The sequence below is a fragment of the Lepidochelys kempii genome, chromosome 8, assembly GCF_965140285.1.
Source record: "Lepidochelys kempii isolate rLepKem1 chromosome 8, rLepKem1.hap1, whole genome shotgun sequence".
Classification (NCBI taxonomy): Eukaryota; Metazoa; Chordata; order Testudines; family Cheloniidae; genus Lepidochelys; species Lepidochelys kempii.
Window position 1 is genome coordinate 96,554,010 of NC_136387.1, and position 23,702 is coordinate 96,577,711.

The following is a 23,702-nucleotide window of genomic DNA, read 5'->3' on the forward strand; positions in this document are numbered from 1 at the left end:
GTCTGATGCACACCTGAAAGAGCACATGTTTGTAGTGCTGGATACAGAGAAGGCCAAAGATCCAGCAGAAATTCCAAGAGCTATTTCACATGTGCTAAAGAATATTTTTAAGCCCTGGTGTAATACAGTCCTGTGGTACGTGCTCTTCAGGTTAGATCATACAGTAGGAACCCATCAGCTCCATTGCGCAGATGTTAAAATGGATTAGAATAGCAAAGGCCTAAACCACTGAGTACAAAAGGGTACCACACCTCCTGATTTAAGAAACCTACTCAAATTATGCACACAGATTTCTTGGGGTAGGGTCACCCCTGCATTTAGTGTGAGTTATTGACTTTTCCTTTCTGTGGCTCTTTCAGATACATGTACTGGTCTGATTGGGGAGACAAAGCTAAACTTGAAAAATCTGGCCTGAATGGTATGGATCGGCAAGTGCTGGTAACAGACAACATTGAGTGGCCGAATGGCATCACACTAGGTAAGTCGCAGAATCCGTAATAGATCAGTGCAAGTGATAAAGCTCCCGATGTTTGTGGCCTCATTAAATTTATGTTTATTGTTATACAGGAATGGGGAAAAAACAACATAATCCTTGAAAATCCAGGCTTCTTTGATATGACAAGCATCTGTCACACAAACAAGTGGCCAGCAAGTTCCCTCTAATACAGAGGGTCATGGTGTAATGTGATCTATGCCTCCACTGAGGCAGGTTATCAGGGTGTTGACCCTCCATGAACATCCTTCATACCCTCCTGTACTTGAACTGTTGACCCATGTCTTACCTTGCTCCTCTTAGGGCGCAGTCCTGGCAACACTCACTGACTAGCTGAAAGCTTAGGACGGTAAGTAGTTTCATCACAGTAGCAAGCACTGTGCTAGTCAGTGAATGCTGACAGGATCCCAAGCTCGTCAGGAGAGGGATGTGACTGACTCCATGTTTATAAAAGTGCCATATAAATGTGCTGTGATGCTTAAGGGCTTATTTGTGACTATAAGGTACAGCCATTCATTGGAGATGGTGCAGAGCTGTACCATTCCATGGGAAGCCCATGGAGGCAGAATTACTTATGGAGCTTCCTGGCATGAAGGGGGAGCAGCTGCCTGCTGCTATCCCCCTTCATGAGGGCCAGCATACTCCCCCTGCCCACCAGTCCAGCTGTGCTGGTTGAGGTGTTGCAGGGGTGGCACCGTGTCCCCTATCTGTGGTATCTTGCACCCTGGTGGCACAAGGAGGGACTGAAATTGTGCTCTGCTTCTGCACAAGGAGGGGAAGCTTCTTTTGAACTTGCAGAGCAAGTGGCAGTCTGGCCCTTAATTAATCAGTAGTACATTGGATCAGCACTAACCCTGGTTAGTACTGCAGTCAGGAATTTTGATGTGAACAAGTGAAGGAGAATAAAAACCACTAGACCCGCTCAGTGCGGAAGGGTTAGGTAACAGGGTGTTTGGAGGGTCAGGCAGCCTATGGTTGGCATGCCTGACCTCTGGCCCTTGTTTCCCTCATCAAGGTGCCTCATTCTTTTAGGCAGAGGGAGTAGGGAGACATGGGCCCTCCCTCTCCACCAGGTCCCAGCCCACAACCCTGTATGAGTCGACCCCTGAGGGCCTTAGGGAGTCTAAATCCACTGTCCTGGGCTACTTCCAACCACCGTCTCTTCAGTGTGGGGCATGACCTTAAAGTCTAATTCGCTGGGGTGGCTTGCCTCCCATGGTTCCCTCTCGTTGGCTTTGGGTGGTACCTTGCCCCGGTCCCAGGCTCCTGTGGGCAGGGCAGCTGTAAGTCTGGTGAGGCCAAACCCCACAATGCCTCTGGGCTTCCGTCATTCAGTTACTTCAGTTGTCAGAGGCTCCTTGGTCTTCTCCACAGCCTCCCTTGGCTGGGCAGACAGTGCTTACTCCTTGGTGGCTGCCTCAGCTGGCAGGCTAGTCACCCCTCTCTGGTAGGGAGGCAGCTAGCTCCTGCCTCTTTGCCAGTCAGCCCCAAACTGAGCCAGACTCTCTCCTCTTCTCCCCCTGACATTAGTTACAGATATAATGGGCTGGGGATAGCGGGACCCAAAGGTTCTCTTTAACCCCTGCTGTGATAGCAGGCAATTTTGTCCACTACATCACAGGTTACTACTACTATTACTAATTCATAACATTTGGCCTTGTTATTAATTCACCAACAAATGAATGCTTAGCATTTCAACCCAGAGCTTGAAATGATTGCTTTTATGAGTGGCAATCACCCCTTTGCATTGAGGTTAGCTGATCTCATCCAAAATCAGCATTTGTCCCAGGAAGAAAAGCTCAGTTCATGAAGTTCCACAGTGGCACAAGTCACCTTCTCCCACTTCTTCCCCTCTTGGCGTCTGGGCAAGGTGGAGTCTTTTGTGTTCTCAGTGTCATCCTTGTCCGTGAAATGAAATATCCTTTAATCTGAAACACAGGAATGGCTTTGAGATAGTGGGATTCCCCATCACTGGAAATTTTTAGATCAGGATGGGACGTTTTCCTAAGAGATGCTCTAGTTCAAACACAACTATTAGACTTGAAGCAGGAAATAATTCATGGAAGTTCTATGGCCTGTATTATGCAGGAAGTTAGTCCAGATTATCACAATGGTTCCTTCTGCCTTACAATCTATGAATTTATGAAAATGTGAAGTCACTCAGCATTGGAAACCACCATCATTACTAGCATTAACTGCACCTTTGTCAGGAGTCTCAGTAAAAAGCCACAGATTAAGTGGTTTGGAGAATGAACTAGCCTCTCAGCCTTCGAAAAGATCCCTCCAGGCCTGGAGTTGCCCGATATGGTTATAACTACATCACCCAGGGGTTTGAAAAATCCAGCCCCCTGAGCGATGCAGTTATACTGACCAAACCCCCGCTGTTGCTGTGTCGACAGGACAGTGTCTCCTGTTGATCGAGCCACGGCCGCTCGGGGAGGTGGATTAACTATGCTGACAGGAGAAGCTTGCCTGTCGGCGTAGTAGCATCTTCACTAAAGTGCCACTGTCAAGCTGTCTGCGAAGACAAGCCCAAATTTGAGGGACATTGCTGGGGTGGAGTTGGGAAGCCAACAAGACCGCTGGCCTGTTCTACTTGATCAGAGAGGGGACTACGTCACGATCCAGGCTGGCGATCGAGCATCTCTCACAAACACATAAGAGCCTATTATTTATGGGCGCCTGGTTCAGTGCATCTGGGCAGTGAACCAAAGTTTCAACCACCATCATAAATAACAAGGCTCAGCAGCCCAGGGAGAAGTAGCCACTCGGCCAACAGGGAAAAGATCAGGCAATAGCAAAAAAGGCTGTAGTTGCATGTACAGTCATTCTGCCTTGTCACATTTCCTGTCTCAGATTTGCTGAATCAGCGTCTCTATTGGGTGGACTCCAAGCTGCACTTACTTTCCAGCATTGACTTCAGTGGCGGCAACAGGAAAGTTCTCATCTCTTCTGCTGACGACCTGAGCCACCCTTTCGGAGTAGCTGTGTTTGAGGTAAGCGTGAAGAAGGGTGCAGACCTGGCTGGGGAGTGCAGGAAGCCACAGGATCTCTTTTTACACAGCTCTTGCATGACAGCTGTGCCCTGAGCACAGCACAGGAAGCTCATGGATGTGTCAGCTGCTGCAAAAAGCCATTAATCTGATGTGAGTTCAGCAAGGAGTATTCCTTCACTGAGAGACGCAATCAGTCAAATGCTGCTATGTAATGCATTACTTTTGTGGTGGGGAAGAGCACCCTGCCTAAACTGGCACCGCCTGCATAACTGAAGTGGGCTAATGGCAAAATTTGATCTTAGTCATGTTAACTGCTTGTGTAGTGGCCAAATCATTGGCAGGAGAAAACACAGGCAGTTTGCTATGATTGTCAGGACATACAGCTTTTCACTAACTAAAGGCCTGATCCTGCTGAGTGAGCATCTCCTGTGAGATAAGACTTCAGTGGGAGCTTCACAGGAGGCGCTAAAGCATCCTGTTAGGATCAAGCCCCTTGAACACAGGGCGTCCTCTCATCTGGGTGTATGGCAGGGATTTATGTGCGCTAATGGCTTTGAATTTGACACTGCAGTTTGCTCTGAACACTTCTTACAACTCATCTGCACTGTGATTTCCTTGCTTTACATTTTCCCGGGCCCATGCAGCGTGTGCTCCCTTCCTCAGCCTGGCAGGTTGCTAATTGTTTGCGCAGACATTATATGCTACTGCTTGACAGTCTGCAACAAGGATCAGTGTACCCAGATAGAAATTTGTACAAGCCCTTTGGGAGCTGGCAGTGATGTTAGTGGGGAGCCTTTCTGCCTGGGAAGAATTGAGGACCCAGTGCACTTGTCTGATGGCAGGATTTTCCCCAGGAAAGTGTCATTTACTTATCCAATTTAAACATAAACCCAGACATTTCATTCTCTTTCAAGCTGAGTTGGCCGTGCTCTGGTGCACAGCCCTGACAGCCGAAGGATTCACACTCTACTTGCCACAAAATTAAGGGCTTGATCCTGTAGACACGTACTGCCCTGGTGTGCTTATTGCCATGCATAACCTTGCTGATTTCAGTGGGACTGTGCATTAAATTAAGCACTACATCAACAGTGTTTGCGGAATCCCTTTTACAGTGTTTGTTAACCAAGAATGTGCTGTATACCCCCTTCCTTTATCTGAATCTTTTCTCAAGATAAAAGACAATATCCTCTGAACTAGCTCCTGAGAACCAACCCTTCCCCCTCCAGCTATGTATTTCATCTTATTAAAAGACGTTGCAAGTGTTATCTTTTCATCTGTCGGCCAGGTTACCTTCCTACAACTAAATCCGTCTCAGTAGCCTTCAGTTCCCACTTGCTGTGTCTTACTATGTTGTGCTATTTAGGTATCTCACAATCTGCAGTAAAGTGCCACTTGCTTCTAAAGATATCATTGCAGGAGATAGAAGTGGGTCTTTTGGATGCTCCCTCTTTAGTGTTTATCCATTGCTGCAGTGTTAGAATCTTTAAGAATATAAGTGGTTTTGCCCTACAGAGATACTTGCTACTATCTACTTACAGAGATAGACCCAATCGAGGTCACATCTTTGGAATGGGAAGGAAGATCAGCTTTCACTGGCACTTTCACTGTGGTACAGGGATCACTAAGATTTCTAACAAATTCCTTCAAATCCTATTCAAAATCCACAGCCACTGGAGTCACAAAAACTCTTCTTTCACTAAACATAATGGACATGGCCACTCTGTATCCAGGCCTGCTCAGAGTGTTCTCCCCTCCCACCCAGCCCCAAAGCTACTCTAAGGGCAGGTCTTCACTACCCGCTGGATCGATGGGTAGTGATCAATCGATCTATCGGGGATCGATTTATCACATCTCATCGAGACGCGATAAATCGATCCCTGAACGTGCTCCCCGTCAACTCCGGAACTCCAGCTCGCGAGAGGCAGAAGCGGAGTCGACGGGTGAGCGACAGCGGTCAACTCGCCACCGTCCTTACGGCCAGGTAAGTCGAACTAAGATATGCCTTTCTTAGGTTGACCCCCCCACCCCCACCCCAGTGTAGACCAGGGCTAAGGAACTAAGCCTTTTTTGCCCTTCTGTAAATATTGCTCTCTAGATCTATTACCACCTCCTGACACTGAGACACTTGAATCTTTGTGTTGGAAAGCCAAAAGTGGCATGTCATGATCCAGCAGCACACAAAATGACAAGATTTTCTCAGTCTTAGTAGATGTCTCTAGATCATTTAGTATGCGATTCTGCAAAGTGCTGACTGCCACTGTCTCCAGCTGGAGTAGAGGACACGCCAATAACATACTGAAAAATTAGCACCTGTTTTTTTTGCATGTACTTAAAATGTCTCTGATTAATGTGCAAAAGAAGCTGAGATGTAGGCAGCCTTGCCCCAAATGGCCCTCGGGGCTGCTGGAGAACCAGAATCGAACACTTCATGAGGTTTGCATTACCCAAATCAAAATGCCTGTGTGTGTTCTGCAGGATAAGGTGTTCTGGACTGACCTGGAGAACGAGGCAATCTTCAGTGCAAACAGGTTGAATGGCCTGGACATCTCCATTTTAGCAGAGAATCTCAATAACCCTCATGATATTGTGGTCTTTCACGAGCTAAAGCAGCCAAAAGGTAAGGCATGCCATCAGTGCTCCCATAGTCCAAACACCATTCATTCATTTAAGCTGGTAAATAAAATGCCTCCCCGTTGTCTTGGATGGAGTGGTAAGGCAGATGCTGCTAATATAAAATGAATGCCTGATGTTTGAAATTCCTGCATAGTTAATTCAGCGGGTGCTTTTATTGAAAAACCTGCAATTTGTTTATAATAATTTAATTAGCAGCTTTCCTTTGGAAGTCTACTCTTAGAGTGATCAGAGCAGCCTGTTGCCTGCTGTTCATTTTAGGTGACACTTTTTGGCAGTGTCACTCAGGACTCGAAAGAACTCTGAACAAAGTAACTTGCTCACCGTTTTCTTAGTGGGAAAAACATGGCTGGGAGACAGCTTTGAGACTGTGGGTATTATGAGACAACAGCTGTGAAATGGCACCTTTTTACTCAGTAGATATGCTCCCCCTGTGTATTCCAGGTCAGATAGGCTCAGTGAGAAAAATGTTTGTCCTACTAGTTACTGGGGCTAGCACTGAAAAGCCTGCACAACTAAGAGAGGAGCTGGACTCTTTCCTGGTTCAGCATAATCAGCACAAAATTCTAACTGAAGAGTTTTTATTACTGACGATCATCAACAAACTTGAAATTCAGATCATGATTTGCTTGTAAATTGGGTACATTTGATCTATAGTATTGGGCAGGAAACCCCACAAGACAATTTGAAGCTCTCATCTGAAGATCTCATAGTGCTTTAAAAACACCTGTGAGGCAAGAGTTATTAAGCAGCCAAGTAAATTGAGGCAGAGGTGAAGCTGAAAATTTTAAGGTCTACCCAGCATGAGACAGTGAGGGCCTGATGTTCAGAAATGCTGAGTATCTGTAGCTCTCAGTGATTCCACTAGAGGTATGAGTTCTCAGCATCACTGAAAAGCAGGAGCTGGATGGCCAGAATTAGAGGATGCTTTGAAAACAAATGCCTTAAGTGACTTACTCAGTCAGTGGAATAACAAAGAATGGAACCCAGGCGTCCTGACTCCCCATCCCCTGCTGTAACCATCAAAGCAAAGCAAAACTGTTGCATATAGTATATGAAAGTGGGAGTGCACAATGGTGCGGCTACTGCTACCTTCCTGCATACAAATGGAAGAGCTCTAGAAGATGGAAAACTCCTAGGGGTTCTGAGTGAGAACAGAATCTCATTCGGGGGAGGGGTCTCTTTCCTATGAACAAAGATAAATTGATGAGCATGGTTTGAGACAATACATTTGTCTGTTCCCCACCTTGAACAGCTCCAGATTACTGTGAGCTCAGCTCCCAGCCCAATGGAGGCTGTGAATACCTGTGTCTTCCCGCACCGCAAATCTCTCTCCATTCTCCCAAGTATACGTGTGCCTGTCCTGACAACATGTGGCTGCACCCTGATATGAAGAAATGCTACAAAGGTAAAAGCAACCACCTTAATGCAGGGACCGTTCTCTTAGCCTGGTGTTACTCGGCACAAGCTCCTTCGAGCCACACCAGTTGTACCACACCCTTCCATGAAACCAACTTAATCATCAGTGAAATTTCCCTCTCTCACAACAGTGCAGGAACCATTAGCTATGGTAGTCTGTGTGTTTGGGACCTTTTTGCACATAGCCTGATATTTTTGTTGGTCTGGAGGGTCACTTTATTGAGAATTTGTTTATTCACAAAGAGTAATCAGAAAAGCTAATTGCATGAAAGGGAACAAAGACGAAGTTCCTGATCCAAATCCCATTGATCTCAATGGAAAGACTCCCATTAAATTCAGTGGGCTTTGGATCAGGTGCTACACATGTGAGTGGTTTGAAATCATGGTAGTGAAGCTGGTCAATAAAATCATTCATTAACACCACCCCATGAGGCGTGAGTGGCGTATATTGTATATTTAGGAATATTAGGCCACATTCATCTTTAGTGAACTCTAGTCTCTTCCTGGGAGCTACTAGTGGTGAATTTTACCTAATATTTCCATATGGTACGAGTTCTGAATTTTGGGGGCCCACAGCCAAAAAAGTACGATAACGACTTTGAACTTCTTTATGTCACCTTCCACCCATAGCACTTCATAGATATTAGTGAATTAAGCATCATTACACCACTGTGAACTTTGTAAATTATTTCATTTCCATCTTGCACATGGGGAAACAGAGGTATAGCAAGGCAATGGGCCACATAACAAATCAGGAATGGAAACCAGACTCCTATTCTATCCATTATCAAATCTGGAAAGGAGTGCTCCTTAACACCATGTGAGATCTGCTTTTTAGACTTCTTTTACCAGATTTCAGAGTCCTTGTTTTGTTTTAACTATATGGGGTTGCTTTTCAGATCCTCCAGCTGCCTTAACAACTGAGCCAGTTTCAACTCCGGTGTCCACCGTCACCACAACTATGATTTCCACCATCACTGCAGCAACAACTAGCAACACCAGCAATGTCAGTAGAGAGAGCTCAGGAGCTGTATCACAATTCTCCATCACAACCCCAGGTGTTGGCTTACCCACAACCACGTCTAGCCTAATAGGCACAAAGATAATGACAACTGGAAACAGCAATTTATCCCAGCACTGTAAGAGATTCAGGTTCCTACTTCTTTACTTTCTGCCAGGCATAAGAGTATCACAAAGATCCATGGGCTAGTATGAGAGCTGGCAGGCCAAATGTGCTATATGCATGTCAGACACAGGCATGCATATATGGGCAGAAATAAAATCAGATTTTTCATCTCAACTCCTTCATTATGATAATAGAAAAGTGTTCCCAGTTTCTCTGAACTCTTTGGTTCCAGGTTGTCGTGTCTGATTCCCTGGGATTCAGTCTTACACCCACAGCATTTAAGGTTCCTATTTCTCAAAGAAAGTTGCACCTGTTTTTCTCAGCACAGTGCTCTGAAAGTTCATGGAGCCCTGCTCTGAAATACCTCTGACAAAATTCTCCATTAAAACGAGTATCTCCGTGGATTGATGTCCACATCGCAAAAAATACTGCCAGCAGAGGGCACTATCTGGCTTCTTTATTGTCGGTCTCTACAGAGGCTAAGTACTGAATAAACCATGAAGGATTTAACTACCTTCCCATTCTTGGAGGTGATCCCTGTAGGTCAGGGTTGCAACACATTGGCAGGGCAATGCAGGGAAGCTGAACTGCCTTTCCATAATCTTGCTGTTCTACAGAGAGGAAGACTTCCACCTCCAACACAGCCCCTTTCACTGGTAATTGATTAAAAACAATAAGACAGAAGACCTCTGGCTTTTCAAACACGGCACTGAGCAAAAGAGGCATCATTTCCATTGTATCTGCAAAGCAGGTGTAGAAATAAATCATGCATTCCTGTTCTCATCAGCAAGACAGGACACATGATACTTGATGCTAAGCAGTGCATAGTGCTCTTGAGAAAGCAGAATCAATCTTCCAAATTCGTTCTTATCATTCTTACCTATGTAAATCTCCTTCCAAACCCCAGCTGAAAATAATTAGATTCAATGTTTATTAAAATATTTCTAACAAGGACTATTATGGTACCTATCTCATTAACTGGTAAAATGTCTATTTAATAGAGTTACCTGCCAAGGGGATTAATTTAAAAGGATAAACTACCTTTTACATTATTTTCTATGCATTGGTGTCTCAGTAGATGAAGGAGTTAGCTCTTTCTCTATTATTCCTGATTTGTCACAGTAAATTCAGTATATTTCTGAGTTTTGTGCTAATTCTGTTAAGATTGCAAAACACACAGTTTGAAGAATGAGACATTAACATTTATTGGTTTGCTCTTGTATGACATTCCCTTGAATTTTGAGGCAACCTTCCAGGCGCAACTTAGCTATTGCACATGGCATTCTTTGGTGTAGTCACCTCCACAGGAGGATAATTCAAATGCATTATGTAGATAGCTTGGAACCACAAAGTTCTTCTCCTGATAGAGCAATAGCTTGGTGGCTGTGTTGCTACCAAAGGGAGCTGTGTTGCACAAGATGAAGAGTCATCTACTCTCCTTGACAAAGACAGAGAATTTCCATTACAGGCCAGATTTTTTACAAACTACCCTCCCTTTTTGTGCCCAAACATTAAGAAAGAACTGGCATATTGTATCAGCCTAGTGGTCCAGCTACCTCAATATACTGTCATCAGACCATGACTGGTGCCAGAGGGCATGAACAGAACAGGGCAATTATTGAGTGATCCAGTCCCAGCTTCAGACTGTTGGAGGACACCCAGAGCATGGGGTGCATCCCTGACCATCTTGGCCAATAAGCCACTGATAGACCTACCCTCCATGAACTTACCTAATTCTTTTTGAACCCAGTTATACTTTTGGCCTTTACAACATCTCCTGGCCATGAGTTCCATACACTGACTAAAAGAAAAGGAGTACTTGTGGCACCTTAGAGACTAACCAATTTATTTGAGCATGAGCTTTCGTGAGCTACAGCTCACTTCATCAGATGTTTACCGTGGAAACTGCAGCAGACTTTATATACACACAGAAATCATGAAACAATACCTCCTCCCACCCCACTGTCCTGCTGGTAATAGCTTATCTAAAGTGATCAACAGGTGGGCCATTTCCAGCACAAATCCAGGTTGTGGAAATGGCCCACCTGTTGATCACTTTAGATAAGCTATTACCAGCAGGACAGTGGGGTGGGAGGAGGTATTGTTTCATGATTTCTGTGTGTATATAAAGTCTGCTGCAGTTTCCACGGTAAACATCTGATGAAGTGAGCTGTAGCTCACGAAAGCTCATGCTCAAATAAATTGGTTAGTCTCTAAGGTGCCACAAGTACTCCTTTTCTTTTTGCGAATACAGACTAACACGGCTGTTCCTCTGAAACCATACACTGACTGTGTGTTATGTGAAGAAGAACTTCCTTATGTTTGTTTTAAACCTGCTGCCTATTAATTTCACTGCGGTTCTTGTGTTATGTGAAGGGGTAAATAACACTTTATTCCCTTTCTCTACAGCATTCATGATTTTATAGACCTCTTATCATATTCCCCCTTAGCTGAGCAGACCCAGACTTTTTAATCTCTCCTCATATGGAAGCTGTTTCACACCCTTAATAATGTTTGTTGTCCTTCTCTGTACTTTTTCCAGTTCTAATAAATCTTTTTGAGATGGGGTGACCAGAACTGCATGCAGTCTTCAGTGTGTGAGTGTACCATGGTGGCCACGTAAATAGATATATGCACACAGAGCCAGGAGAAACAACACCATGAGCCATACACATGGAGAACCAATTTTGAACCACTGGACCATTACACATGAAATTCTTATGAGATATTTCAATACCTAGAAACAGCCATAAGTGGCACTCTATCCATACTACCAGTACCTTACACTAACAAACAGATAGTAGATAGGGATTTGGGGGGCTAGCTCTCCCCCAAGCTGGTCCTTCTCAGACTGGAAGGCTGATTGTCTGAGAGACACCCCCCGCTCTTCATCAGCGCTTCTTAAAGCTAGCCCTAGTGTGCTCTGACTTCAGAAGACTCAACTCTGGTACCTAAGCACGGTCTGTACAGTCCCTGGGCAGCAGGAGCCTAGGTATGCTGTAGCAGCATCGCATTCAGCCTCTAACGGGGAGGGAGCACCTGGTTTCACCTAATAGTTAAGCTAATGAAGGGGCAGCATGAAGAGGTTTAGAAGGGAGTTGGTCAAACGTCATGTGCTTTTCTGTGGCCATATTCAGCAGTCAACTGTGCCCTTCTATAAAGCCCTGTCACTGTACGGGGGTATGTCCAGTTCTTCCTAAAGGGCAGGCCCCTTAGCAACGCTAACCCTTGTTTTGGGGTCTCATTTCCTTTGAGATCCTAGTCCTTGTGTCCTACTGTGCCAGTTGTGAGTGACATCTGGAGTTAGCAAACTAACAGACCTCACATTTCAAAAGTGTTTATTATTATTTAGAAGTGAATCTGTATGGTTATGACACAGCCATATAGCAGGGCGCAAGATATGAAAATTAAGGAAGATGGCAAGCTGCTGGCTCAGGCTTATTAAGTAGTTATTTTATGATTCAGTGTCTTGTTTAAAGATGATTAATTATCAAATATAAGCACACAATAGATATTATTTATAGACCCCATACCTTTAAATTTAACCTAGTTTTTTAAAAAAATTTTGAGCTATCATTATAATTATGGTCCATCTTTAGTGCCATTTGATTAATCAGAACTGTTCTTTTATGGTTACAGATGCCAATGATGGGCAGGGTTTTGGATCAACTGTTAGAGCAGCCATTATTGGAGTTGTAGTTCTTCTTGGTAAGCAAGTTTGATTTAAGCTTAGAATGAGACTACCCTGACAACTTTTTGTAAAAGATTTTTCTGGAGCACAAGGGACTATTGAAACACAGTAACTCCTCACTTAACGTTGTAGATATGTTCCTGAAAAAAATGCAACTTTAAGCGAAACAATGTTAAGCTAATCCAATTTCCCCATCAGAATTAATGTAAATGGGGGGTGGGGGGTACGTTCCCGGCAATTTTTTTTTTGCCAGACAAAATACTATTATATCTATATACACACACACACAGTATAAGTTTTAAACAAACAATTTAATACTGTACATAGCGATGATGACTGTGAAGCTTGGTTGAGGTGGTGGAGTCAGAGGGTGGGATATTTCCTCCTGCTAAATGATAAACTAGCAATTGGCTGAGCCCTTAAGGGTTAACTCATTGTTAATGTAGCCTCACACTCTACAAGGCAGCATGAATGGGGGGGAGGGGTGTTGCGCATTTCCCCTTTAAGTATGCTGACCCCACTCTTAAGTACACTGCCTTGTTAAATTAATCAGCAAGCTGAGACCGTAGCTTCTGCCAGGAAGCTCCCTCCATCCTGAGCCCTGTGGTATCCCCTGTCGTCGTCGGTCCCCCCCCCGCCCCCCGCTCTATGGAGATGGGATAAGTGGGAGATGCAGGGGGTAGGGAGACACCCTGACATTAGCCCCCCCCCCCCCCCCCAAAGCACAGCAAGCAGGAGGCTCCCAGGAGCAGCTCCAAGGCAGAGGGCAGGAGCAGCACATGGCAGTGGGGGAGGGACAGCTGCACTGCTGGCAATTGCTAGCCTGCTGGGCGGCTGCTGCACAGGGAACTTAGGGGAGGGGAGAGCTGATAGTGGGGCTGCCGGTCCACCCTGGTTCCAAGCCCCCACCAGCCAGCTGCAACGGGCTGCTCCTCCTGCAAGCAGTGGACAAAGCAGGCGGCTGCCAAACAATGTTATTAGGGAGCATTGCGCAACTTTAAACGAGCATGTTCCCTAATTGATCAGCAACGTAACAATGTTGTAACAATGTTAACCGGGATGACTTTAAGTGAGGACTTACTGTACTGTACTGCAGGTTTGAAGGGTACAGGAGCAGAGGTCCACATGGGACTATGTTTGCCTTCCCCAAGTAGCCAGATGACAGCTTTTTCTCTTCTTTTCTTCAGTGGTCATTGGTTTGCTGTGTATGGGAGGGTACCTCATCTGGAGGAATTGGAAAAGGAAGAACACTAAAAGCATGAACTTTGATAACCCTGTGTACAGAAAGACAACAGAAGAAGAGGATGAAGAGGAAATCCATATTGGGCGGACTGCACAAATTGGGCATGTCTACCCAGCAGTAAGTATCTCTGAGCAAGCTGCCAAAGTAAAAGCTTTTTCTTAAGAAGGTTTGACTACAGAATTATCTCAGCTGATCATGAAGTTGATTACAGTTACTTGGCATCAGACAGTACATTAAATGAGGGGTTTGTCAAATTTTTGCCTTTTAGATTACTCTTAGACTTGTATGTAGCTCATGTTGCCATATCTTTGGAACATACAGTAGGAATTTACTATATGAGATTAGATCAATTGTCCATTTAGTCAGGTACCCTGTCTCTAGTGGCACTGGGTGCTTAAATCCCTGCAAGTCACCCCACTGAGAAATTCATGTCTCTGACACGCCCATCATTGTAGTGGTAAGCACTAATAACATGCAAGAAAAATGAACAGGCTGTCCTATACACGAGTTTTTCAAACCAGGGACAATGACTGCCGCTAAATGTTAGGCTGTACCCTGGTGGGGAGGGTTTTTCTCCTGCCCCCAGCTTGCAGTCAGTCTTATGCCTTACTCTTTTCCATCCACTGCCTTTTCCTGCCAACAATAAAGTCTAGTTTCTATTTGCTAGGGGGAACACAATATTTTTCTGCTTATATAATTAGATACAAACCACTAAAAAGTGAAATGCTCTGCAGTGAAGAGTGAATGAGATTCCAAAGGGAGTCAAGGAAAGTTGCCTTAGCATAGAGATGGGATGGAGGAGTAGTGCTTTCCTCTACAGGTTCTGCTGTAACTACATAATGGGACTTGCTGATGGAGACACCAGAACCCACACAGTGTGGTTTCTTCAAGTGAGTGTCCCTTCAGGAAACAGGCAGCTTGGATGAAGTGTAGGAACAGTAACTGAGTCGTGAGGAGGAGGACAAAGAGACAGGAGTAAGCAGTGCAGGAGTAAGCAGTGCAGGAGCGAGGAAGGGCACTGTCTCAATATCGCGGACTAAGTAATAATAGCAATCCTTGCGCTGCTGTCATACCTCCCATCCGAGGATTTTAATGTGTGTCACAGACATTGATGAACTTGGCCTCCCACCACATCTGTAGTGCAAGAAAATAATGCTTATACCCATTTGGGGGAGGAGGAATTGGAGGCATGAAGGACCAGGTACTAATAAGTACTACTCAGTGTAGGGGTTACTCCATTGAAATCAGTGGGATTTTTTTTTTTTTTTAGTGAGGGGAGGTGTTATTTATCATGAGTAAGATATCAGGTCCAAAGAGATCAAATGATTCTCTGTCACTCAAGCATTTACCACTGTTGTGTTTTCCTTCCTCCACAGCGTGTAGCATTGAGCCTGGAAGATGATGGGTTACCTTGAGGACCAAGTCGCTGCTCTAGTCCCATACCTAATGGCATAATATGCACTGAACAGATTCACTTTGGATCATGGAACCCTCCCCCACCTTTCCTTTTCTTCCCCCTAATTAATTACTATTTATGTTGCAGAAGGGTAACCACAAAGTTATAATGAACTGCAAACATCCAAAGGATGTGAGAGTTTTGTATGTATAATCTTTTATACACGTTTTAACTTGTTGCACTACCCATACGTGATAGTGAAGAGGCTACTACTGCTGAGCTACTAACCCAGTATACATAACCAGCCGGGTTCAATAGCTATGCATCATTTTAAAACTATATTTATAGAGGTTTTGTAAATAGGTTGAACATGCTTTGTGGCTATCCATCAACATAAGTAAAAAAAATTCTATACAAGCGGTTTAGAATATTTATTAACAAAATTGGGATATAAGATTTGTTCTGTAAAGAGGGGTGAGAGTATTTATTTTTTGTATGTTTGGCTTGCTGTGCATATATCTGTCTAGACTAGATAGATATATAGACATATAAATATATACATATATATACATATAAATATATTTTAAAACTACTAGCCCAAGTCTAGGGGGATTGAATTCTTAAGGAATGTTTTGGAAAATTTGCTTTGAAGTCTAAAGCCACTGGAGTAAGAAACAGCTGTACAATAGGACAGTCAATGAATGAAGCACTCCCATAATGAATTTCTGCTGTCAAAATGGTTTACTTTGTATTTCAAGCCCAGACAAATGTACTGGCCAGGACTCAGGCACTAGCACCCTTGATTTCCTTTTTTTAAAAATCTTTACATCCAAAATGTCTCCACACAGTGACTTCTCTTCACTTAGTGTATCTCACATAGAAGAAACTCCTATAGGATTCAACATAGCTTTATGCCGTGTCTGTCTCCATGGAGGTTATTTGGTGTAGGATTTTTTAAGAAAACCTAAATCTGTCATTATTTTCTCTGTCTGGTAGTCATATATCAACTCCCTGGAGATAGCTCATCACAAAATCTTTTATTGCTGTGCTGCTACTGATTGTTAACACTGTTAAAATGAATGAAGTGGTAGGAAGCACAGAGATGCAGTCCAACTTGCATACCTAGAATTCACAGCAGGTATATTCCAAGTGGCTGTAGCTGGAATATCCAGCACCATAACAGTGCATTCACCACAGCCGGTTGTCCATGGAATGTGGAGCAACAGGAAGGGGGTTAAAGAACAAAATGCCAGCAGACTGCCCTCGAATATACAGCTCTTGGTAGGATGGCTGAAAAGGTAATTGGAAAAAAACCCAAAACAACCAATCCTTACAACAGTGGTCCCCAAACTGTGGGGCGTGCCCCTCTAAGGGGGGCATGGCAGAGCTCAGGCCAGCCCCCACAGGGGACAGGGAGGGAATGCCATCAAGCTCTACTCCTGGCCCCAACTGCGGCCCTGCTTCCAGCCCCCAACTGCGCTCCTGGGGGAGGGTGCAGACCATTGGGGGCAGCGTGGCGGAGTTTGGGGACCACTGCCTTACAAGACCTTTCACTCTCACCTGTTCCTAAAGCTGAGCAACTCTGGGACTATCATACCAGTCCTAGGTGACCTGGCACCCCTTAGGCTATTCTCTCCAATTGGAACAGTGGTGGATGTGCAAAGTTCTACTACAAGTCCATGCACTGTGTGCATGAAGGAAAGAACAAAACCTGAGCTGTACACGTCTGTGATAACACTAACAGCAAACTGTAAATATGTTTGAAGGCTCTACATTTTGATACTTTTTTAAAAAAATAAAATAAAAAAACTGTACAAGTGTGTGTATAAAAAGCAGCAATTTTTTCAAACTGCTTTAAATTAATTTGATGTCCAGTGCTGGTTTCAAACTTTACAGATTTGTAACCAATCAAAAGAAGTCAGCCACCAAATTTGTTTTTTAAATAAATTATTTTAAACAGTTGGGATTGTTGGGACATTGTTTAACACTGTAACCAGTTCTGATCTCTGTCTTGTCATAATGAAGTTCTGTTAGAATGAGTTCTTGCTTGGTGCCTTTTGTGTTTCAGTTTTCATTTTATGGACAGAAGAACTGCAGGAGTAGGGGGGAGAATATGGTCTGTATATCGTTTGCTGTACTTACATAAAAAGGGGTACTGAAAACCAAATGAATTCATTTGTAAAACAGTGCACTGTTTCCACAGAGAGATTAAATTTTTTTTATCTAGGATTTCTGATGCGTTCTGTTATTTTACAGTACATCAGTGGTTTTCTCCACAGACTATATCTAAGGGAAAGGTTGTCATTACCACAGAACAGTAGTTTTCAACCTGTGGTCTGTGGACCCCTGGGGATCCACAGACTATATGTCTAAGATTTCCAAAGAGGCGTAGCCCTCCATTTGGAATTTTTTTAGGGGTCTGCAAATGAAAAAAGGTTGAAAACCACTGCAATACATAAATGAAAATTTGTTATTAAGAATTGCAGCACTTTGATGCCAAAATATTAGGATCTTATGCAAATATCAGACTCTTCTGATTGACACATACACATCGAACTAGTCCCAAGGAATGGGTCAGCTTTTAATTGCCTATAGCCAAATCAGGACATAGCAGTGTTGCTCTACATCCTAGCTATGTAAGAATTCTCTGTTCTCTTTATGGTCCCAGTAAGTCTGTATTTAACACCCTCCAGTTCTTCCAGTCTACAACTGTGCAGCCCCAACCCTGGACACTACATAACCTTTATATGCAAACGAAGGGATACTCAACGGGCAATTCTGACTACCGTCAAGTCCTCTTTCTCTACTCAGACTGTTTGTCACCTTCAAATTGCACAGAAAATGCTGCCTGTTTCAGTTATGCTTACATTATGTAAAGTTTTATATAGGTGACAGAACTAAAATCCATATAATTTGAGGTTCATATAACCAAGACAGCCTGCTGCACACAAATATATTAACTTTTACCATTACAAAAACCTACATTTTGTCTCTGTTCTGTAAAAGGAGGCATATGGTGCATTTGCTTGCCATACTGTAGAAGTGTTATTGCTTTTAATCTAAGCCATTGTAAGAGTGCCCAGATATTCCAACAATGGATGTTTTATAATACTCATCATTATATTAATAATAGCTTCACAACCCCAAAACAAAATTACAGCACAGCATCTACTGACATGGAGACATACACATAAGAACCAAACTTCAAAAATAATTGTTACACTTCGTTTGGTAATCTTGGATAATACATTATGTATGGTTTGGAAGACCAAATGGCAATCTACTACTATTCTCCTCATTACATACCAACCAGATCAACCAGAAACAGGCTAAAATCTGTAACGCTCACTGCTACTGATTAATTTTGTAAGCATCACTGCTCTGTCAAGTTTAACTACCGGTAACTACTACATGGCTGGTTAAATAAGGAGGAAAAAAATTCCCAAAACTGTACAAGATTAAAGTCAATAATGCACAAAAACTAGGGCTGGTCAAAGATTTTTCCATCTAAATGATTTTTTGATTGAAAATTGGGTTTTGACTACAGCAAATTTTTCGCTAATTTTGTCTGCCCTTCATTGAAATTTTTAATTTTTCATTGAAACGCTGAATGCCTGAAAACTGATATTTTGGTTTTTAATTTTTTGCCAAAAATGAAGTTTTTCATTGAAGGAAAAAGCCTTGTCCAACCAGCTCCAACAAAAATGCTCCATCTCTGCAGGAATCCATAAGCTAACCCGGGTGTAATGTTTTGGACTGTTATTGTCTATATTACAATAGCACTGTCAGAGGCTGTAAGCATGCACTAGAATCAAATCTCTCACAGGGGGCTTGAACGCCTTCATATATGGTGGAGGGCCATTAGAGCCACACTGGAGCCAGAGTCCCCAGGAAGAGTGCTGACAGAGAACTCGGGGAGGTCATTTGTAGTTTTAGAAAGCAATGGGGCTATAAAAAAAAAGTCTCTCTCCAGTTTTTCCTTAGCAGTACTTTGTTTTCTGGCTAATGTGGTTTGGAGCCAATTACACAGTATACCTCCACCCTTCAAGTGGGGTGGTATAATTCCCAGCTTGAGGAGACATACCCACTCCAGTTCTGATCAAGCTAGCGTGCTAAAAATAGCATGTAGCCACAGGAGGGGCTAGCCACCCTGAGTAAATAACTAGAGTTTTTGACAGGATTATGCTTGGGGCGACTAGCTGCTTGCCCTGCTGTGGCTACACTATTTTTAGCATGCTAGTTCAATCAGAACTAGTGCAGGTATAATCTCAAGATGGGAACTACACCCTCAGTGTAGACATACCTTTAGTTAAAATTGAAGAGGGACAAACTCAACAATTTGACATAGATGTAGCATTAAACAGTGAAACAGCTCAATACTTTACAAACCCCCCTCTGAGGTGTCACACTTTTCTTCTCCTGAGGGCACACGTCTTTACCTCTTCCACGAATCAACAACACAGTTCTTCCTGCCATGGTAAAGCCAAACGTTGAACTGCTGTAGGAAGTCCCACAACTCCCTTGACCTGGTGAAGATGCAAGCAGCATAACATTACCAAGGGCAGTCAGGCACTAAACACACAATAAGATGTAAACAGACCTCTATTCACCCCCGACCCCCTGTCAAAAGAATAAATATTGTAGCAAGAGAGGTACATACAGAATGTACCAGAGTGACTAGATGCACTTCCAGAGATGCAGGAGATTCTTATGTCCTATAAGGGCTCCCAAAATCCTACCCACTAATCCAAACTTTGACTATCTGGGGCTCTCGGTAGCAACATGGAAGTGGGCAGGATTTGTCTCCGATTGACTAGGAAACTTTGCCTCAGTGGGAAGAGACCCTCCTAACATAGAGCCACGTGTCGTAAGATCTGCCTTTAAGTCTTTTCTCTACAGTCACCTTTGTTCTTTGGAGGAAGTTTATCTACTTGATTTTTACATAAGGTGGCCAACAAACACCAGTGATCACATAAAATTATGATGATTCACTGCTTGTTAGAACTGAGAAAAATTAAATTACCATCAGGTCAAGATTCTGCTTCCAGAGGTTTTTTTCTGTGTCCTGAAAAGTTTGCAGAAGAAAATCAAGTAAATGTGTAATGGTTGCAGATAAATGGAACAAACAATCCTACAACAGGCCATGTGAACAATGTGGTAACAATACAGTTTTAAGTACCAAATTCATTAAAGGTCATTTTTATTCATTAAAAAATGTACAATATTTGTAATCTTATTTTCTTAAAGAGAACACTGTCAAGTAGTTTAGGCCTTTGATTAGCCTGTTATTTTTATATTGAAATATATTCAGAAAAAATAGTTATTACCAAACCTAATAACCTAACCTGAAAACACAAAATCATCTCTGATAAAGTTTGCAGATAACACCAAAACTGGAGGAGTAGTAAATAATGAAGAAAACAAGTCACTGATACAGAGCAATGTGGCTTGCTTGTAAGCTGGGTGCAAACAGTATGCATTTTAACCCAGCTAAATGCAAACGTATACATCTAGGCACAAAGAATATTGATTGTACTTACCTGATGGAGGACTCTATCCTGGGAAGCAGTGACTCTGAAAAAGATTTGGATGTTGTGATAATCAGCTGACTATGAGCTCCCAGTGTGACACTGTGGCTCATGAGTAGTAGAGAGGTTATTTTACCTCTGTATTTGGGACTGGTGCAACCACTGCTGGAATGCTGTCTCCACTTCTGGTGTCCACAGTTCAAGAAAAATGTTGATAAATTGGAGATGGTTCAGAGAAGAGCAGTGAGAATGTTTAAGGGTTAGAAAACACGCCTTATAGCAATAAGCTGAATGGATTGAGTCTAACAAAGAGAAGGTTAAGGGTTAACTTGATTACAATCTATAAGTACCTACATGGAGAACAAATATTTAAAATGGGCTCTTCAATCTAGCTGAGAAAGGTATAACACAATCCAATGGTTGGAAATTGAAGCTAGAGAAATTCAGACTAGAGATAAGGTATACATTTTTAACAATGAGCATAATTAACCACTGGAACAACTTCAAATGTTGTGGTGGATTCTCCATCACTGACAATTTTTAAATCAAGACTGACTCAAGGATTAAGATTTAAAGTTTTGGATTAGAAATTGGTGGCAGCATCCGCCAGAATAAACCAAGAGGCTACAGGCTGAGGAATGTTCTGAGATCTGGATCTTACACTGGATAATGGCTAGCCAGGTATCAAGTGAGATTTGGAGAATACTGAAATTTGATTAGAAACAAACAAAAAACCTTTAATGTGGTGTAATGTATCAATTCACACTCACTGTACACAGCAGTGAAAGAGCATTCTCTCTGTGCTTCACAGAGCCAAGTATTTACAAAGGGCACCTTAAACCTGTGCGGGGGTGGGGAGGGACTGAAAATACTGTTAACATTTTAAGAGCTGTTAAGGCAACAATATTTATACTGAGCTAGGAGTTAGAGTAATTTAAGGAAGCAAATATCCTTGGTAATTTGACAGGACAAATGGCGACATTTACCCAGTTATATTGCAAAAAGAAAAGGAGTACTTGTGGCACCTTAGAGACTAACCAATTTACTTGAGCATAAGCGAAGTGATAAGGTTCAAAAGGTTTTCTCTCCCCCGACCCCACTCTCCTGCTGCTAATAGCTCATCTTAAATGATCACTCTCCTTACAATGTATATTTTTTCATGGTCTGTGTGTATATAAAATCTCCTCACTGTACTTTCCACTTTATGCATCCGATGAAGTGAGCTGTAGCTCACGAAAGCTTATGCGCAAATAAATTGGTTAGTCTCTAAGGTGCCACAAGTCCTCCTTTTCTTTTTGCGAATACAGACTAACACGGCTGCTACTCTGAAACCAGTTATATTGCTGGATCCTACATGATCAGGGAAAGGAGGGAGCTAAAATATTTTCCATAACTCCAGGTTGGTTCAGTACTTCCACACCCTTGTCTAAGGACCACCGGTTTCTGTGGAGCTATACAACTTACATTTACAGCTTCCCTATACTACAGGGAAGAAACACTTCTACGGATGAACTGATAAGTTATTTCACGACTCATTCAGTCTCTGGCCTTTGCTGAAAGTGCGCCCAACAAAGAGACAATTAGTGCCAGCTAAGTGAAAAATCTTTGACCCTATACATTTTTCTCATATAATCCAGAGCTCCCTTCAAAACTGTTGGTACTTCCAGGTATAATTTTGGTCTAAACACTGAACCTGATCTGAACGGTGAGTTCAGTGTCAAGACAATGAGCAGCAGGAGGAAGGCTAATGTGTTTATGTAAAGGATAGTGAGTTTTGACGGTAGGGAGTTTCTTACAATAAAAAGGTTAGGTGGAGTGTGAAAACTGTTGTAGTCAACCGTACAATGAGACAATTGGATGATAATCTGCATTAGAGCTAACATTCAGTCTATTTATTAGCTGTTAGCAATGACTGTCATAATTAAGTTGCCTGAATTGTCTGCACATTACTTCTGCATCATTAATTTGTCATATTTGCTGTTTATTAGTCTCTCTGGTTTTGCTAATCCCACAGATGGCATGAAATCAGATAAGTCATTCTATCATTTCTAAACTAGAAAATAAAGCTGTAACCATGATTTAAATGCTTAGGGCCTGTTTCTTTGCTGCCTGACACATTGTGTCGTCTCCCCTATGCAAAGTGGATGTAATATGCTACCATTCTGATCTGTAGCATTTTACACCGACTTTGCAATCCCTTTGCACAGATAAAAATTATTTCACAAGGTACCATTATGATCCCTTTATGCTGCTCTCATAGCATAATGGAGGCCAAAATGCCCCCTGGGGAATTGCTCCAGCAGCGCAGATGGTCCTATGCTGCGCCCCTGTGCAGACACTGGTGTAAGGATGTGTTGGGGACGTGGCTAGTGCAAGAATGGATGGAGGCTATTCTGGGCTGTGAGACAGCCCACTGGTTAAAAAGCTGTTTGAAGGCAAATTTTAAGTACGGAAATTTGCTGATATGGTGCAGTATCTCTTTAAGGCTCTTACAAGTACCTTTGCAGCGTAATGAAGAGTTCAAAGAGATCTCTGAAATAGTGTGTCTAAAATATAAAGACTAGATTATTAATGTTTTAAGTTTACATAGCATGTTGTATTGAACACAGTAAGAACACAATAAAAAAACAAGGGAGGGAAAATTGTTTCTAGACTTTAGCAAAGCTTTTGACACGGTCTCCCACAGTATTCTTGTCAGCAAGTTAAGGAAGTATGGGCTGGATGAATGCACTATAAGGTGGGTAGAAAGCTGGCTAGATTGTCGGGCTCAACGGGTAGTGATCAATGGCTCCATGTCTAGTTGGCAGCCGGTGTCAAGTGGAGTGCCCCAGGGGTCGGTCCTGGGGCCGGTTTTGTTCAATATCTTCATAAATGATCTGGAGGATGGTGTGGATTGCACTCTCAGCAAATTTGCGGATGATACTAAACTGGGAGGAGTGGTAGATACGCTGGAGGGGAGGGATAGGATACAGAAGGACCTAGACAAATTGGAGGATTGGGCCAAAAGAAATCTGATGAGGTTCAATAAGGATAAGTGCAGGGTCCTGCACTTAGGACGGAAGAACCCAATGCACAGCTACAGACTAGGGACCGAATGGCTAGGCAGCAGTTCTGCGAAAAAGGACCTAGGGGTGACAGTGGACGAGAAGCTGGATATGAGTCAGCAGTGTGCCCTTGTT

At 43.0% G+C, this 23,702-nt stretch overlaps 1 protein-coding gene and 1 long non-coding RNA gene across 3 annotated transcripts in view; one reads left to right on the top strand and one right to left on the bottom strand.

Moving 5' to 3' along the window:
* LRP8 (LDL receptor related protein 8) overlaps window positions 1-17,221 on the top strand; it is a 298,522-nt gene extending 281,301 nt beyond the window's left edge. For both annotated transcript variants that reach the window (XM_073357653.2, XM_073357654.2), the window contains 8 exons: window positions 360-478; window positions 3,350-3,489; window positions 5,965-6,106; window positions 7,376-7,528; window positions 8,439-8,678; window positions 12,305-12,373; window positions 13,544-13,716; window positions 14,976-17,221. In XM_073357653.2, coding sequence (XP_073213754.1) covers window positions 360-478; window positions 3,350-3,489; window positions 5,965-6,106; window positions 7,376-7,528; window positions 8,439-8,678; window positions 12,305-12,373; window positions 13,544-13,716; window positions 14,976-15,014 — 1,075 coding nt within the window. In that variant the 3' untranslated portion in view covers window positions 15,015-17,221. The remainder of the gene's footprint in view (window positions 1-359; window positions 479-3,349; window positions 3,490-5,964; window positions 6,107-7,375; window positions 7,529-8,438; window positions 8,679-12,304; window positions 12,374-13,543; window positions 13,717-14,975) is intronic.
* LOC144930792 (uncharacterized) lies at window positions 406-23,278 on the bottom strand. The gene is made up of 7 exons (XR_013636200.1): window positions 20,660-23,278; window positions 20,536-20,569; window positions 20,019-20,060; window positions 19,435-19,521; window positions 13,438-13,580; window positions 3,398-3,616; window positions 406-2,421 (listed from the first exon to the last, which is right to left on the bottom strand). It is a non-coding gene; the product is annotated as an uncharacterized LOC144930792 (long non-coding RNA).
* Window positions 23,279-23,702: the final 424 nt, after the last annotated feature.